The sequence below is a fragment of the Myxocyprinus asiaticus genome, chromosome 16 (genome assembly GCF_019703515.2).
Source record: "Myxocyprinus asiaticus isolate MX2 ecotype Aquarium Trade chromosome 16, UBuf_Myxa_2, whole genome shotgun sequence".
Taxonomy (NCBI): domain Eukaryota; kingdom Metazoa; phylum Chordata; class Actinopteri; order Cypriniformes; family Catostomidae; genus Myxocyprinus; species Myxocyprinus asiaticus.
In genome coordinates this window covers 28386477-28404053 of record NC_059359.1, presented here as the reverse complement: position 1 = coordinate 28404053, position 17577 = coordinate 28386477, and the positions used below count along the sequence as shown (strand labels likewise).

The 17577-nt window shown below is 37.5% G+C and overlaps 1 protein-coding gene across 6 annotated transcripts in view; it reads right to left on the bottom strand.

Moving 5' to 3' along the window:
- Positions 1–17577, bottom strand: part of LOC127453957 (uncharacterized) — a 67412-nt gene that overhangs the window by 7313 nt on the left and 42522 nt on the right. The window contains exon 1 of one of the 6 annotated variants that reach the window (XM_051720807.1): positions 6614–7327. The exons of 3 other annotated variants lie outside the window; for them this stretch is intronic. In XM_051720807.1, coding sequence (XP_051576767.1) covers positions 6614–6619 — 6 coding nt within the window. In that variant the 5' untranslated portion in view covers positions 6620–7327. Of the gene's footprint in view, positions 1–2854; positions 3164–4023; positions 4094–6613; positions 7328–17577 lie in introns of those variants that run through there. 2 more of the 6 variants (XM_051720806.1, XM_051720805.1) reach the window with 2 other exon arrangements.

Genomic DNA, 17577 nt, shown 5'->3' with positions numbered 1-17577 from the left:
TTTTTAGTGAACAGATTCAAAAGACTCAAATCACAAGTTAATGACAGACTGAGAAACATCATCTAAAGTTAATTCACTCCAATAAACAACAACCAAGCTAAATGCAACATTTATTGCATTAATAGTTATATATTTAAGCAATATCACATGAGGAAGAGTGCGATATGGACCTACAACAGCACTGCTTTGATTAGGCCGCTGGCCAGTGCCATAGGTAATCACAGCAGTGCTGATTTAGGGCAATATAGCACAATTGCGAGTGTGATATTGCTTATATACATCAGTTCAATGAACAAGTACATTTTAAAAAATTAGGAAAAACTGAGTACGGTCATATAAACGCATTTGTGTATGGAACTACTTTCTTACGTGACAGATCAGCATCTGCCGTTGCTGGTTCAAACCAAATGATGCGTCCAAGTCTTAGTAATTAAAAATTTCACTTCAGAAATAGTATCATGGCTTGTGCTGTTTCTAACAAGTTACTGGATAAACAAGGATGGATGGATGGATGTGTGTGTGTGTGTGTGTGTGTGTGTGTGTGTGTGTGTGTGTGTGTGTGTGTGTGTGTGTGTGTGTGTGTGTGTGTGTGTGAGAGAGGGAGAGAGAGAGGGGGAGAGAGAGCGTGTGCTATCACCTGTTGCCACACCCAAGCAGAGATGCTGTCAGCTTTCTGAAGATCAGCTTTCTCAGAGGTAAAATAGCCGACCAAGCAGGGGTATTCCTCTCTATTTCGCGGTAGCCGGTGGGCTAGAGTCATTAAATATAGAAACCGCAATGTCCTCCGCCATTTTAAACAGTATGTATCCAATGTGTAAACTCCGGTAAGTGGTAAGCGCCTTGAGTTATGTAATCAATCAGTCTGTTGTGTCTCTCAGCTGTGATCAGCCGTAATGCTGAAATTGTTAGTTTGAAGCCATTTAAAACTATTTCCTAGCTTTAGTAGTGTAGTAATACAAGCGATCACGGAGCTCTGTTGTATGTAAACACAGTGGCTGATGCGGATTCATTTCACATCAACAACTGACTCATATTACACACAAAAATGATCTTTTGCCACCACCTGCTGGTTAACATATGTAATGTCAAAAAAAAAAAAAAAAAAAAAAAAGACAAACAGTAGCTCTTAACACATATGTACTGCTCTTACACTTTAAGAGTGTAACACAAGCGAAGTGATACACACACAGTGAAGCGTCCAAGTGCTGATGGTGTCAGACCATCAGCACTCATGGAATGTCTCTCATCCAATCAGATTCGAGGACCGGAACTAACTGTTGTATATATATATATATATATATATATATATATATATATATATATATATATATACTTTAAACTACATAAGTTGCAAAATGATTGATTCATGTTCTATAATTTTGGTTAATAAAAGGAGAACAAGATTGGAGAATGGTTTTGATCAAATATGGGGCATATGCATTTCAGCAAACAGCCTTCCTCAGAGTGTGTCAGGCAAAATGGGTCACAGGTATAAATACAGTCAACCAGTCAATGGAGCTGAGGAATTCCAAAGTCTTTAAGTGGAAATGCCTTATTAAATACCACAGCCTTACAAATAAAACTCTGAGTACATAAGGCAATGAATTACATTTGTTTCATGAGTTCGTTTGCCCATATAATCTTTAATCTATTAAGGTTAAACTTATTCGGCTTGCTGTTCACAGTGGAGGGGCTCGAGGAAGCAGCTATTAATAGGAGATGATTATGTGGGGCAAGATGCCTAGGGTAAAGGTGGAGTTGGGGAGGTGGAGGGATGCTGGAAACAGCTGAGACCGAAGAGAGGTAAGCAGCTGCTTATATACTCTGGCTGTTAATTGAAAGATTAGATGGGCTCGCTCCTCCCGAACTTATGTTAAGGAACTTCATATACTGTTGCATGCAAGTTTATATATATGTATATATATGTGTATATATATATATACACACACTACCGGTCAAAAGTTTTGAAACACTTGCTCATTCTTTATTATAATTTTTTTTCTCCACATTTTAGAATAATAGTAAAGTCATCAAAACTATGGAACAACATAAACGGAACTATGGGAATTATGTTGTGACTAAACAAAATCCAAAATAAATAAAAACTGTGTTATATTTGAGCATCTTCAAAGTAGTTGCTGTTTGCCTAGAATTTGCAGACATGTACTCTTGACATTTTCTCAACCAACTTCTTGAGGTATCACCCTGGGATGCTTTTTAAACAGTATTGAAGGAGTTCCCATCTATGTTGGGCATAATGAAATAAATTAATATGGTAGCACATTTATATTTTTGTCTACAAAACTAATTTCAAACATTTAAGCATACACCTTCAGATCAAAAGATTTTTAAGATCATGAGAAACATTTCAGTCAAGTGTTTCAAAACCGGTAGTGTATATGTATGAATAACACATATCAACAGCTGTATTTATGTATAAAACCACATATTCATGCAGGCCAGCACATACAAACTGTGTATAGAGGACCAACAATATATCACAAACCTAATACATCGTTATCCAACACTCAAAATGCTCTGATATAAAACTTTTGATTTAAAACAATTTGTTACTAGCCTATTTGTTGAAATTAGCAGTAACCAAGATTAGTGAATGCTGTAAAAGTATTATTCATTGTTAGTTTATGTTAACTGATGTTGTAAACAAATGTTAACATATGGAACCTTATTTTAAAGTGTTACCATTCATTTTTAATTACTTTTTGTTCGTGGTTCAGCGAAGGATAGGATAATAGTTTTAGATTGTTCAGAATAGTCATTAGGCTATTTTTTTTTTAATTCACAGAGATTTAAGCGTCAGACAGACAGAGAGAGTGCTCTCCTCGTAACTTACCCTAACCGGTCTGCTACCGCTCAGGAAATGTAGATCCTGGCGGATTTCTTGTAGTAGACTGCTGACATCCTGTTGTTTGGCAAAAATTTTGCGAAGCAGATCTAAATCCATTTTGGCACTCAACGATAAACCAAAATGTACTGAGAAGTTTGTGAAAGGTTGCGCCTTCATACAGACTGACGTTCACATGACGTTATAATTGATTACTGTGTCACCATGCATGGACGTTCCATGATGTCAGATGTAGAGAGTTTCTAAGAAGTTTGTTTACATTCGAAACATTTCAACGTAATACCTGATGCAAAACTCTCGGGCCTACAACTCAGTCATGATATATATATATATATATATATATATATATATATATATATATATATATATATATATATATATATATATATATATATATATATATATATATATATATTTATCATGACTGACCAGTTTATTCTTTTCAATAGTATCGATACAACATTTATTTATGATTGTGCAGCTCTCAGTAATCTTATAATTTATGTCTGCTACTTCGAGTCAATACGTTTGAATAGATAATGATCGAGAAAATAACTATATATGCTACATAAAATGAACCTAAACGGTTTAAAACTTGTTTCTTTGTTATTGGAATGAAAACTGTCTTGGGAACCTTTATAAACGTTATAACCGCCACATAACGTCTTGGAAACATTAAAAAAAAAAAAAAAAAAAAAAAAAAAAAATTAAAGGTTAGTGTTTTCTTCTCTACTTTCCGCTATACTTTTCAAATTCACTGATATAGACCAAGACTTTCAATCTCAAACAATACAAATCCAGCGTAAAACATTCCTTATTACATGTATTGAGAAGATGTAAAATAAACCATTAGGCTAATTATTGGGTGAGCAAGTAAATAATTACACAAATAATTAAATAAATGTTATATACTTATAAATGTTAAATATTTAGGCTTAATTGTAAATCCTATATATATATATAAATGTAACTCTGAATATATAACTTAATTAATATATATAAATAACTTGCTGCTCGGCATGTTGAAAGGCACACTCATTTTCCATATTTCCTTATGATGATAGTAGGCCAGCTATCAAATTTAAGGCAGGATTTTAATATTATTATTATTATTATTATTTATCAACATGCAGTGCTTGAAGTGGGCAGGCACTCACCAGAACGCAGTTCCTGCACTTCTCTAATTTACGCTGAGATCGGAATTGCATACTACCGTACTACTCTTACTATTACTGCCATAGACCGATATGGCAGAAGCAGTCATTTCGAACGAGTCTGGGATGTACTTGCTTGTTCTGATTATTGGGCGGGTTACCTCCCACCTTGAAATCTATGCCACTGCCCAAATTAGACCCATGCCCACCCAGAATATTAGAGTTTTTTTTATTTTATTTTATTTTTTATTTATTTTATTTTTTTTACTTCAAATATATATTTATAAAATAGTTCAAATGCATCAATTCTGTTTTCTGAAAGTGTGAAAGAACTGTTTGAAATTGCCACCTTTCTGTTGCAAAGTCAAATTTTGAGAAAATTTGGCCCAACCATTTTTAAAGAGGCCCACCCAAAAGTAATTTCCTGGCTATGCGCTTGTGGTAAACATGCATATGTCCTGATTGTGTTTAGTTCTAAATGGGAGGATAATAGAGAAAAAGGAAAAACAGACAAAATGCTCTTTTTTCAGTTTTAGGCTACATTCATTTTATGTAAAAAGACGATTTTACATTAGATTACCAATGTTCTCTTATGTGGGTTGACGTTGTCAAAGATACAGACTTTTGCAGATCTAAATGTTCTTCCTCCGTTTTCATAAACAATAACACTACATTGTATGTTTTTATTGTCAACGTACATTTAATTTTTTAGTTGAGTGTGTGAGGTCATGTTTGTTCTTCAGCCAGATCTTAAAAGGGAATTTATGGCCAGACTTTGAGCATGTTAATTAAATTCCTCTTTTAATTAAATACTATTTTAATGTAAATAAATGCAAATTATTAATAGTTTTGTTTTTCATGTTAACATGTGAGTTACAATGAAAGTGTTAGGGAAGATAAATATGGAAAATAATAATCTGCCCTGCAAAAAAGTAGTTAGAGCCCTGCTGTATAGTATAAAACCCCAAGTCTATTTTAAATTTTTTTAATGAACATATGTTGTGAACAAAAACAGTCACAGAGTATAATTTATTTACAAAAAAATCAAGTTTAATACTAACAAGGAGAGTACATGCTCTTTTTTCTTTCACTTCAGGCACTGACAACATGTAGAGCAGATTGGCTTTTTGCCATCAAGCCAATATTTGCCAATAGAAATAAACTAGGTTGTAAGTTAACATTCTCTCCACTATGTGACAGCAGAGCAAATCAAACTGATTTAATTGCTCAGGTAAGGAAAGAAGTGCTTACATATCCTGAAACCAGACATATACAGAAACTGCTCTTTCAGCAGTTTTCATTCTATACCTGATATTATCTTATATTATATTAACCATAGAAAGCCTGTCTACAAAGAAATTATCAAATAAGAAACTAACCAGACATGAATACGAGCTCACAAATCTGTAATGAATCAGCTATGTATGTTGTGAGCAGGAGTCAAAATACTGAATGCCAACAAATACACTAGTTGATGCAGAAGCTTTTTAAATCTATGACATAAACATTCTTAATCATTAGAACTATCACAGTGAAATGCCAGTAGAAGACCACAAATATGAAGGCTAACTATATCTAAAATGTGCATTTATGAAAAAACAAAAACAAAAAAGTTGTAGCGTAATACTGATACAAATGTAGTTTTATATGATTCTAAATTATATTTTGCTTTTCTTCAGCTACACTAAAACTGGATAGTGGAACCAACAGATTACTTTAGAAGTGAACAGAGAAAAGTTCTTTGAAAACCAACTCTTTCGCTGTACATATTACTGAAGTGACAGCAAACATACACGTTGACAAGAAATGAGTCTGTACTTAAAATCAAGGCAGCTCAGTCCTGCCCCTTGAGATTTACCATCCTGACTAGTTTACTTTGGGTGAGCTTGAATTATGTTCTTCAGAAAGGTAAATCAAGAATAGGACTGCGCACTCTTGTTTTAAACTGATAGTTCACCAGAATAAGTAAGCAAGTAAATAAATAAACTGTTAGATTAAGAAGTTAATTAATGATTTGATCAGAAAATAATCTACTACGACCATCTTGTCGACAAATAATTAAGTTCTATATTAGGCAAAGTAGATGTTGAAGAGTTAACATATCCCTGAGAGGGGGCCAAAGTCTTTGGAAATAAGTGAGATTTCCTGTCTGTAGGTCTTCATTCTATTTCACTGCACAGGAAACCGCAGAAGTGTAGCAGGCATAGAGACCTAAGCATATGTATCTTTACTTATGTTACATTTGCCATTGCCATCTGCAGAGCGCTTGCAAAGTTTACACACCACTTGCTAGATTTAAAGTCCAGGGCAGAAAATGGAGAAATATTTTGCCCTGCAATCATACTCACTGACCCAGTGTCACGGTGAGAACGTGGTAATGTGGTGATGTGTATTTTCTTCTGATCGTGTAGGGTGAGGAAGTGAGGGTTTTTAAAAGCCATCAGCTATGGCAACGCTTGTGGCATGTTTACAAACTGAATTATAATTTTGGCTCAAACAGTATTTCCTGACAATAGTCACAAAGCATTCAGCTGTCATTACAATTAAAGGGATAGTTCACCCAAAAATGAAAATTATCTCATCATTTACTCACCCTCATGCCATCCTAGAGGTGTATGACTTTCTTTCTTCTGCTTTACACAAACAAAGAGAAGAATTTTTAGAAGAATCTATACAATCCATGTGAATGGTGACCAGACCTCCAAAAGCTCCAAAAAAATAGATAAAGTCAGCATTTGAGCTGTAATCGAGCTGATTACATATAAGGGTGAGGAAATGATGAGAGAATTTTTTTTCTTTTTGGGTGAACTATCCCTTTAACTGCTTAAAAAGGTCAAAAAGACCTTGGTCCAGTTGCAACAAATCCCTTTGTAATAATTGTAAGGGTATTATCACTACAGGTTTTCTAAACCTAAGGGTAACTAAGGGGTTTGTTGCAACTAAACCCAGACTGATAAGCCTTGGTGATTGCAAAAGAAAATTCACTATAGGCACTAGCTGGTTTGACAGAGAGACTGCCAAATTTGTCAGGGGACTATTCAGACCAACCCAAATCAGTGTGCCAAATTTCACACTGGGTGGGGTTGTCCTGTCCCTAACAATGAGTATTTACTGATATTGTTGACATTTTCCCATCATATTACCATGACAATGCTACAAAAGTTAAAGTCTTTTATGGAAGTTGTGCAGTGTCATGAAAATTGTTTAACTTCTTAGTATTCTCAGTTCCTTAAATTAAATGAGACTTTTCTCCAACACCTGCAGTCAATTCTGCTTCATATAGCTATGTGGTTTTGAACAATCCATTCTGCCATAAAATACTGTACTTGAGAATAAGTAAGGCACAACAGATGTATTCTGAAAATACAAATTATAATGAAACTGTAAGTAAGAATTTTGGTTGGATGTAAAAAAAAAAAAAAAAAAAAAAAAAAAAAAAAAAACACTTGTTGAACGTTTCATACTGAACCTTGATTTGGAGTAAAAGCTTCCTCACAAGAAAACTACTGAATTTATTTTGTTCTGTAAAATAAAAGCACTCTGTTCTCGATAAAAACTTTTTTGCATTGTGTTTGGTTTTGTTAACCATTCTTCAGTGAAGACGTTTCTTATTCTTCGATAAATATAATTTTACTTGGTGCTTTATTCTTTGAACCTGTTTCCCAAAAGATTCCTAAACTTATACTTCCCAAAAAATGTAGGCTAGTATTGAACTGAATTATGTGTTAAAGGCATGTTTTGCATATTTTGGAACTCTTAGAGTCAATAAAGCTGGATCCAGAACTGCTGACAGAAGCTTCCACAAAGAATCTTGCAATCTGGCAACTGGCAATCTTGTTCTGACATTCTATATGAATAATTCTTGAATGAGCAGCCCATTCTTTCACTGGCATTTTCAACATCATGACTCAAATGATAATCAGCTAAGCCTTGGCACCTTCATTCTGTACTGCATCCCCCATGAATAATTCCAATCTTCAAGTTAAGGGTGTTTACTTTTCATTCACACTCTCATAACGAAATATCACTATAGTGATCCAATCCATTCTATTTGTGTGCTATATTAGTCCTCTGAACCCTTATGGTAAGAATGTGTGAGGAACAAGCCCAAAGTTTTGCCGTCAATGATGTCAAATGCCATTGGCACTCATGTCTTGTGACCGGTTGTGACATGCTAAAGTGTGTATGTATCATTTGAATGCAAACTGGCCTCATAGAATCACATTACTGTAACTACATTTTTGCAAAATGAGTTTTACTTGGCTCATTTGGCAAAACTGGCTCATTCGTCAGTTTTACTCTCATTTTAATTTAAAAGTACACTGGCAGAGTATCAGTTCATAAACACTGTTCCTCACACAACTCCCTGTTCCTCAAACAATGCTATTTTATAACATCAAAACACTTTTGCTATAGCGCAAGACTTGAAATTTTGGAAATTTTAATGTCTGGATTACATAACTAACTACATTTAAATGCTTTTTTGAGCTTGATCAATCTGCACTAGCATTTTACTTCCAATGTGAACTAGGACCAGGGTACAAATCCAACATAGCATGCGATTTGACACGTGAGGTAAAATTGTCATAGAAAGCACCCCTTAATGACATGTTTGCTTAAGCAATTGTGTTTTCACCTTGCATTTGCTGGCAAATGACACTATCAGTTATGTTTAGGGTAGAGATATCGGTTTTCTTTATTTAAAACTCGATAGGCCATTAACCTTAAAAACCTCATCTGTTTTTCATCTTACATTTGCTTTTTATGATATTGTTGGTAAGGTTTAGATTAAGTTCAAGGTAGAGATGCAAGTTTTGTTGATTTAAAACTTGATAGTGCCACGGTATGTGTAATTAACCATGTCATTTTATTTTGCAAAACTGTTGCCACAGTCACACTTTTAATGAGATCAGGCTGTATGAATAAGATGTTCACTCTGTTCCTCACACAGTATTATTATATAACTTCAGAAGACTTGGACTTTTATTGGACTTTATTGTTATTTTTTAAATAAATTGTTGTGACTGTACTTTTTGTTTTTTAAATTGTTAAGAAGTGGTTAGGTTTAGGTGTTGGGAAGGGATTGGGTGCTCAAAAATATCTACACAACAGAATAATGTAGCTACAGTTATATCTGCTTGTTACCTGTTACATATTGAAAAATGGTTAGGGGTGGAATTAGGGGATCTAAAATATCGATATAATATATATAAGCATAATAAAACAGATTGCGGTTAAGATAATCCTCTGAACTGAGATATCGTTCAGTGACATTTGCATGATGCAGGCAAAACATTTCTAAATTGACACCTCACTTATGAGACAGCACTGTTCATTCCCACTCTGCTCACCTGCTATATAACATTCCAGTGGGTGCATTTATATTTTGCTTTAATGGCACAAAAACAGTTGATTCATGTACATAGCAACTCACCAATATCCCAGATTTAATTTATTGTAATATTGTAATATTACAGTAATTTAATAATAAACAGTGCTATTTTCAAATGTTATAGTTGTGATTTAACAGACACTTTTTATAGTACACTTACTACAGAAATGGTCCATCTGCAGCAACCATGAGGTTAAGTGCCTTACTTAAGGACGCAATGAGAACTAAAGGTCATGATTCACCTCATGTGAGGTTTGAACCAGTAACCTCCACATTACTAACACAGATCTTTAACCACTAAACTTCAACATGTAGCAACGTGCATGCATGCATGTTAATAACTATTTATATTACCTACGTTTTTAAACATTATTTATTTTAATAAAGTGCTTAGCTTGGAGTGCAGGCAGAACTACCACATCTGGCCTTTTTAGTGAATTTTAGAAAATTATAATGTAAAGGGGTCATATCATGAGGAATAACATTTTCCTTGATATTTTGACATATAAGATAAAATGTGCGCTTCAGTACAAGATGATAACTATATACAGGTGCATCTCAATAAATTAGAATGTCGTGGAAAAGTTCATTTATTTCAGTAATTCAACTCAAATTGTGAAACTCGTGTATTAAATAAATTCAATGCACACAGACTGAAGTAGTTTAAGTCTTTGGTTCTTTTAATTGTGATGATTTTGGCTCACATTTAACAAAAACCCACCAATTCACTATCTCAGAAAATTAGAATACATCATAAGACCAATAAAAAAAACATTTTTAGTGAATTGTTGGCCTTCTGGAAAGTATGTTCATTTACTGTATATGTACTCAATACTTGGTAGGGGCTCCTTTTGCTTTAATTATTGCCTCAATTTGGCGTGGCATGGAGGTGATCAGTTTGTGGCACTGCCGAGGTGGTATGGAAGCCCAGGTTTCTTTGACAGTGGCCTTCAGCACATCTGCATTTTTTGGTCTCTTGTTTCTCATTTTCCTCTTGACAATACCCCATAGATTCTCTATGGGGTTCAGGTCTGGTGAGTTTGCTGGCCAGTCAAGCACACCAACACCATGGTCATTTAACCAACTTTTGGTGCTTTTGGCAGTGTGGGCAGGTGCCAAATCCTGCTGGAAAATGAAATCAGCATCTTTAAAAATCTGGTCAGCAGAAGGAAGCATGAAGTGCTCCAAAATTTCTTGGTAAACGGGTGCAGTGACTTTGGTTTTCAAAAAACACAATGGACCAACACCAGCAGATGACATTGCACCCCAAATCATCACAGACTGTGGAAACTTAACACTGGACTTCAAGCAACTTGGGCTATGAGCTTCTCCACCCTTCCTCCAGACTCTAGGACCTTGGTTTCCAAATGAAATACAAAACTTGCTCTCATCTGAAAAAGAGGACTTTGGACCACTGGGCAACAGTCCAGTTCTTCTTCTCCTTAGCCCAGGTAAGACGCCTCTGACGTTGTCTGTGGTTCAGGAGTGGCTTAACAAGAGGAATATGACAACTGTAGCCAAATTCCTTGACACGTCTGTGTGTGGTGGCTCTTGATGCCTTGACCCCAGCCTCAGTCCATTCCTTATGAAGTTCACCCAAATTCTTGAATCGATTTTGTTTGACAATCCTCATAAGGCTGCGGTTCTCTCGGTTGGTTGTGCATCTTTTTCTTCCGCACTTTTTCCTTCCACTCAACTTTCTGTTAACATGCTTGGATACAGCACTCTGTGAACAGCCAGCTTCTTTGGCAATGAATGTTTGTGGCTTACCCTCCTTGTGAAGGGTGTCAATGATTGTCTTCTGGACAACTGTCAGATCAGCAGTCTTCCCCATGATTGTGTAGCCTAGTGAACCAAACTGAGAGACCATTTTGAAGGCTCAGGAAACCTTTGCAGGTGTTTTGAGTTGATTAGCTGATTGGCATGTCACCATATTCTAATTTTTTGAGATAGTGAATTGGTGGGTTTTTGTTAAATGTGAGCCAAAATCATCACAATTAAAAGAACCAAAGACTTAAACTACTTCAGTCTGTGTGCATTGAATTTATTTAGTACACGAGTTTCACAATTTGAGTTGAATTACTGAAATAAATGAACTTTTTAACGACATTCTAATTTATTGAGATGCACCTGTATGTGTACGTGTCTTGTTCATCCTGCTTTGGACTATTGTTACAACCCATGAGCTGTAGAGGTCGTTGGATTGGGGTGCTCCTGCATTTGACTTGGCTACAGAAGACTTCAACACTGACATGTTTGACAACAACTCCCACGGTGCCTTGCAATCCAATCACAAGGCTCCACCTCAACAGTTCTTCTTGGTTTTAAAAAAGCCAGTTGATGACCTTATGTTGTGTGCTCTTCTCCCTATAGCTTGAATAGGGGTGTTAAGCCATTTACAGTAAAAATGAGATTGTGGTGAAATGGGATTTTTTATACTTTCTTAGTTTGTATAAATTTTGGGTTGTTAATTATTCTGGGATTGTGCTTCTTTGTTTGGATTTTGCATTTTGTTGTAGGGGTGAGTTGCCTTTTCTTTTTCTCTTCTCTTTTCTCCTGGTTTGCTAGTCAGGGAGGGTAAGAATTGTATTTTTGTTTGTTTGGTTAGGGAAGAGGTTTTTTTGTTGTTGGTAGTTAGAATTGTTTTTATTTATTATTTTGGCCTGGACTCACCCTGAAGCTATTTACCCATTTTCATCTATTCAGTGTGGCATTTAACAGTTGGCCTCAATTCATTTCGAGGCCCTCTAAGTGTTCTTAGAGATAAGTTTCTTCAAGTGATCCTCCTGTTGGTACGAATCCCTCTGATTATGTGAGTTTAATGCGTGAGCACTTGGCCAAGCAGATACTGTCTGCTTCTCAAAAGTCAATGAAACACCGTTATGACAAAAGAAGCAGTGTTACGCTTGTTCCAGCCTGGTGATGATGTGTTAACTCTGTTACCTGTGTCTGGTTCTTCACTGTCCGCTCAATTCAGTGGTCCTTATAAAGTGAAGGAAAAAATTAGTGAAACAGATTATGTGATTGAAACACCCCAAAGATGGAGTAAGAGCAGAGTTTGTCAAATGAATATGTTGAAGCTATTTCACCATCGAAATGAGGAAATTTCTGATTCATCTTTTAGGTCTGTAGCCACAGTTGTAAGTACACCTCTGGCTGCTGATGATGAGGATCCAGATGGCTTGGTTGTTCATGCTCATACTCTCCAAAATGTACAGTTGTTAAATTCAGAGATGTTGGCTGAGTTGTCAAACCGTCTTGACCATTTAGATGTACACCAAGGTCAAGATATTGTGCCCTTGATAAATTATTTTCCATGTCTTTTTAATGATGTTCCTACTCAAACTCAGGTAATAGAATATGACATTAATGTGTCAGGTGCCAAGTCAATAAAGAAGCATGCATATAGGGTTAATCCAACTAAACGGGCACTTATGAGAAAAGAGGTTGACTATTTGGAAAAGAACAAACTAGCTGTCCCCAGTATTAGTGCATGGAGCTCACCTTGTGTTCTGGAGGTCAAATCGGATGGAAGTCCACGTTTTTGCATGGACTACCGCAAAGTCAATGCAGTGACTGTCCCTGATTCCTATCCGTTACCTCGAATGGAAGACTGTGTCGACAACTTAAGAAGTGCAACTTATGTGACTAAATTGGACCTTTTGAAAGGTTATTGGCAGATTACCCTCATTGCCCGGTGTTGGGCCTCATGTATTCAGATAGAAGACAAAGGCAGGCCTAACACAGTCATAAAACCTGACTGAGGCCCACACACAAAGTCATAAATCTTACTGATAAAAACCGCGCCAAAATCAAACAAAGGGAGTCCAAAACAGACTACAAATCCCATGGAGCCTTGCTCACTAAAGGATCAAACTCTCAACTCCTATTGAATAAGACACACAACAGAACGCCCCTCAACCATGACGTCATCGGGAGTAGAAATACCTCTGAGATCCTTCCGGGCATTGCTTCCAGCAACTTTGCTCACCGTGTGTAGATGCAGCTCATCGCTGCTCTCAGGTGTAGCCTCGTGGCACAAGGAAGTAACATCCGACTTGAAACTGTGGCCATACAATCTCCATCTCACTGGACGTGTTGAGATTACTCTGTGTTCCACAGAACACTCTAACAGATCCGAAGGAGACTGCTGAGCAATCCACATCTTCATCCGTTTGCCTGCAGAAGTGAAGAGAAAAAGATTTCTCTTCCCTCTTCAATCAAGTCGACGTTGCTGATTTCTCCGCCAGCCCACCGAGAATCAGCAGCCGTACCACCCGCCGACAGAGCGAGAAAACGGCCTCCCGTCATCACCCGAGCCTCGAGGGACCGAGTCGGAGTTAAAGGACGGATGAACACACGTTCTACCTGTGTTCTCATGAGATTCAAGTAAGAGGTTTACGTCTGGGCAGAGATAGAATATTATAGTGTGTTATTCTTGTGTATCAAGGTTATTGCTTGTACAGTTTACGGACCACCGAGTCTGCTCATTGTTGCTAATAATACTCAAGGTATTACTGTAATGTACTGTTATCACGAATGAGATCTGCTGTGTTGTAGTCCAACCACATTGAACTGTTGTATATTTCCGCCATTGCGGGTGAGACCGGCAAACTGAGTTTATCCATTAAAGAACCAAAGACCGCGGGACGGCTTACAAGCCGTCCACCGAGACTCTGAGTGATAAACTAACAGATGCTTTCTCTCCCACGATCGCGACACCGGCTCTGGTGCCGCCACTTTATTCTTTCTCTCTCGTACTAACCACACACTTTTGGCTAGTAGATAACTTAGTGATAAAGCTCAGCTTTGTCCCTAAATTATCGTACAAGAGGAGACACGCGGTAAACGGGCAGATGCCATTAACCAGCTTCTCTCCGCCCACATTCTCTGGCCAGAAATCTCACGTGACGTACTCTCCACGAGAGTCACGTCCGCCATTTTGTGCACGTCACTCCTTACACACACACACACACACACACACACACACACACACACACACACACACACACACACACACACACTTTCCTCTCCTGTGTTATAGGATTATTTTGGTTACCATATCTAATCATGTAACTGTTTAGTTTGTAGTTGTAAGTCGGAAGTTTATTGACTGCATTGTATTGATTATTAATTGATATTACTGCATAAATAAACTTTGTTATATTTCAAAGAGAAATGTTTTGGTTTGTTTCGCATACACCTGTGTCAAATGCTGGCAGGGGATGTCAGTGCTCGGATTCAAGCCTTCATTGTTTCCTTTTGAATGTCGATTTTCTTAAGAGAACAATCTAATATTGAGACTGTTATACTGTCTGGTTATTAGTCCCAAATTCCAGGGTGGTGCCCCGGCGATATTGATCCTTATTTATAATCTATTGATTTTGATAATTGATAATTATCTTTGATGATTGTTGAATTTGAAGGATCAATAAGCTAGTGTTAATTCTAATCAATGTTCCATTGATTTTAATAATTAATGATTGTCCTTGATAATAATTGATATTCTATTGAATTTGATGGTTATCTTTGATTGTTGATGTGAAGGATTAAAAGAGCTAACATTGATTCAAATCAATGTTCTATTGATTTTAATAATTTATAATTATCTTTGATAATTATTAATTTTTGCTAATAACCAAACCCGCTCCTGAATGTAGCGCACTACATTTACTGGAGCCCCGTATGAGGCTTTAATGAGTTAGATTCTATTATTTAATTTAAATATTAATTAATAACTAAAGAAATAATTATTCATTATTTTTGATAGTAACACTGATCTAAACAACCAGTAGAACCTACACTGGGCTTCTGAGATATCTGCCTTTATGACTCCAGATCACTTTATGCAGTATAGTGTCATGGCATTTGGTCTGCGTAATGCTCCAGCCACATTTCAGCGATTAGTGGATAAAGTTTTGGTTGGAATTTCTAACTGCAATGCTTATCTCGATGACTTAATTGTGTATTCTACATCATGGTCAGATCACATGGAAACACTGAAATGCATGTAGAAATGCTTGCTGATGCCTCTCTAACTTTAAACTTGCCAAAATGTGAGTTTGGAAGAGCAACGGTCACATATTTGGGTAGGAAAATAGGTCAGGGTGAAGTACACCCTGTTGAGGCGAAAGTGTCTGCTATCTCAGACTTTCTTGTTCCAACCACCAGACAAAAGTTGCGCTGCTTCTTGGGTTTAGCTGGATATTACAGGTGTTTTTGTCACAATTTTTCATCTGTTGTGTATTCACTGTGTAACTACTCTTCTTAGTCCGAAGAATACATTTGTGTGGTCTGCTGACTGTCAAGCAGCCTTTGAAAATATGAAAACCTTTCTGTGTACTGCCCCTGTACTGTCTGCTCCAGATTCTGCTCAAAAATTTTAACTGGAAATAGATGCAAGTGGGGTTGGTGCTGGTGCTGTTCTACTCCAGGAAGGTAGTGATGGTATTGACCATCCTATCTGCTTCTTCTCTCGTAAGTTTAATCGTCATCAGCTGAATTACTTAACAATCGAGAAGGAAGCCCTTGCTTTGATTTTAGCACTTCAGTATTTCGAAGTGTATATTGGTCATCGTCACTGCCTGTAGTTGTGTACAAGGACCATAATCCGTTAGTATTTTTGGATCGTATGTACAACCATAACCAACGTCTTATGAGGTGGGCCCTGATCGTGAAGGAGTTTTCGTTACACATTCAGCACAAGAAGGGCAAGGATAATATCATGTTTTGTCCCATGCATAATAATTTAATTATTTTATTTTTATGTCTTATGTGTGTGTTGTCTTATGGGAGGGGGTGTTACAATCCCTGAGCTGTAGAGGTCGTTGGATCGGATGCTCCTGCTCCCAATATTTTAAATGTCATGACTGTTTGATAGATTATGGCGCTTACAGTAAGTAAACAGTTTAATATATTCGAATGCAATGTGTTAGATGTGCGTTATGTGTCAACCCTGAAATTTAGTTTTATAATGTTGTGGAGCTTGTTCATTGTCTTCCAACTGAATAGCCAATCATAACAGTGGCTGTTTACATTTAAGTTTTGGAGGAGCTTAGGCCAAAACCAAAATACAGCTTTGGACTGTGTATGTGCGTGTTTTTCTTCCGGCTCATATCAGTGTGGATTGCTTGTGAACCAGTCAAGATTCAAGCTTTACAAAGGAACTGTTATTGAAAGATTGGGCACTTAAAAACACTTGGACTTGATCACAAAACTGTAGGTAAACACTTTCATTCATGAATATTTCAAATGTCATGACTGTTTGATAGATTATGGTGCTTACAGTAAGTAAACAGTTTAATATATTTGGATGCAATGTGTGCGTTATCTGTAAACCCTGAAATGTAGTTTTATAATGTTGTGGAGCTTGTTCATGGTCTTCTGACTGAGTAGCCAATCATAACAGTGGCCGTTTATGTTTAAGTTTTGGAGGCACTTAGGCCGAAACCAAGCATTTCAAACAGAAGGCCAGAGACAGGGTGGAAAATGATCATATATTACTAAATTATGACTGTTTTGGTGCAAAAAAAAAAAAAAAAAAAAAAAACCTTTAAAACTGTAGAGCTGAGGAGGGCGGGGCCGGGCTGGAATGAGACACACCCGGTCCCCAATCAGCCTGATGGGGCGCGCGAGGGATAAAGGCGGCCGGGGACGACAGTTCGAGGGAGAGAGAATTACAGACAGCTGTGCTGTGTTTTTAGTTGTGTGTTTTTGTTTGGGTTTTTGTTTAATAAATTATTATTTAAGTTGTCAAGCCAGTTCTCGCCTCCTCCTTTCCTCTAAACCCCCTTACACTGGTGCCGAAACCCGGGAAGGAGGAGGGATTCCCGTCGCAGAGTCCTCGACACTGCCGTCCACCCAGGGGAGCGCTGCTGCCGTCCGACGGGGGACGGAGTAGCCCGACTACCCGGACGCGGGGAACGGCCGCCGTCCGCGAGGCGAGTGGGGACGGGACTCCACGACCGCCTGGAGCGAGGGAGCCGCTGCCGGGGGCGGAGGAGTGCCCTGCCGTCCCCTGGGAACGCGGAGGGGTCGAGAGAAGACCGCCGTCCGCGGGGGGGAGGAGGGAAGTGACTCCCCGACCGCCTGGAGTGGTAGGGCCGCTGCCAGGGGCGGAGGAGAGTCTCCACGGGACACCGGGAACGCGGAGGGGCGTTCTGTCC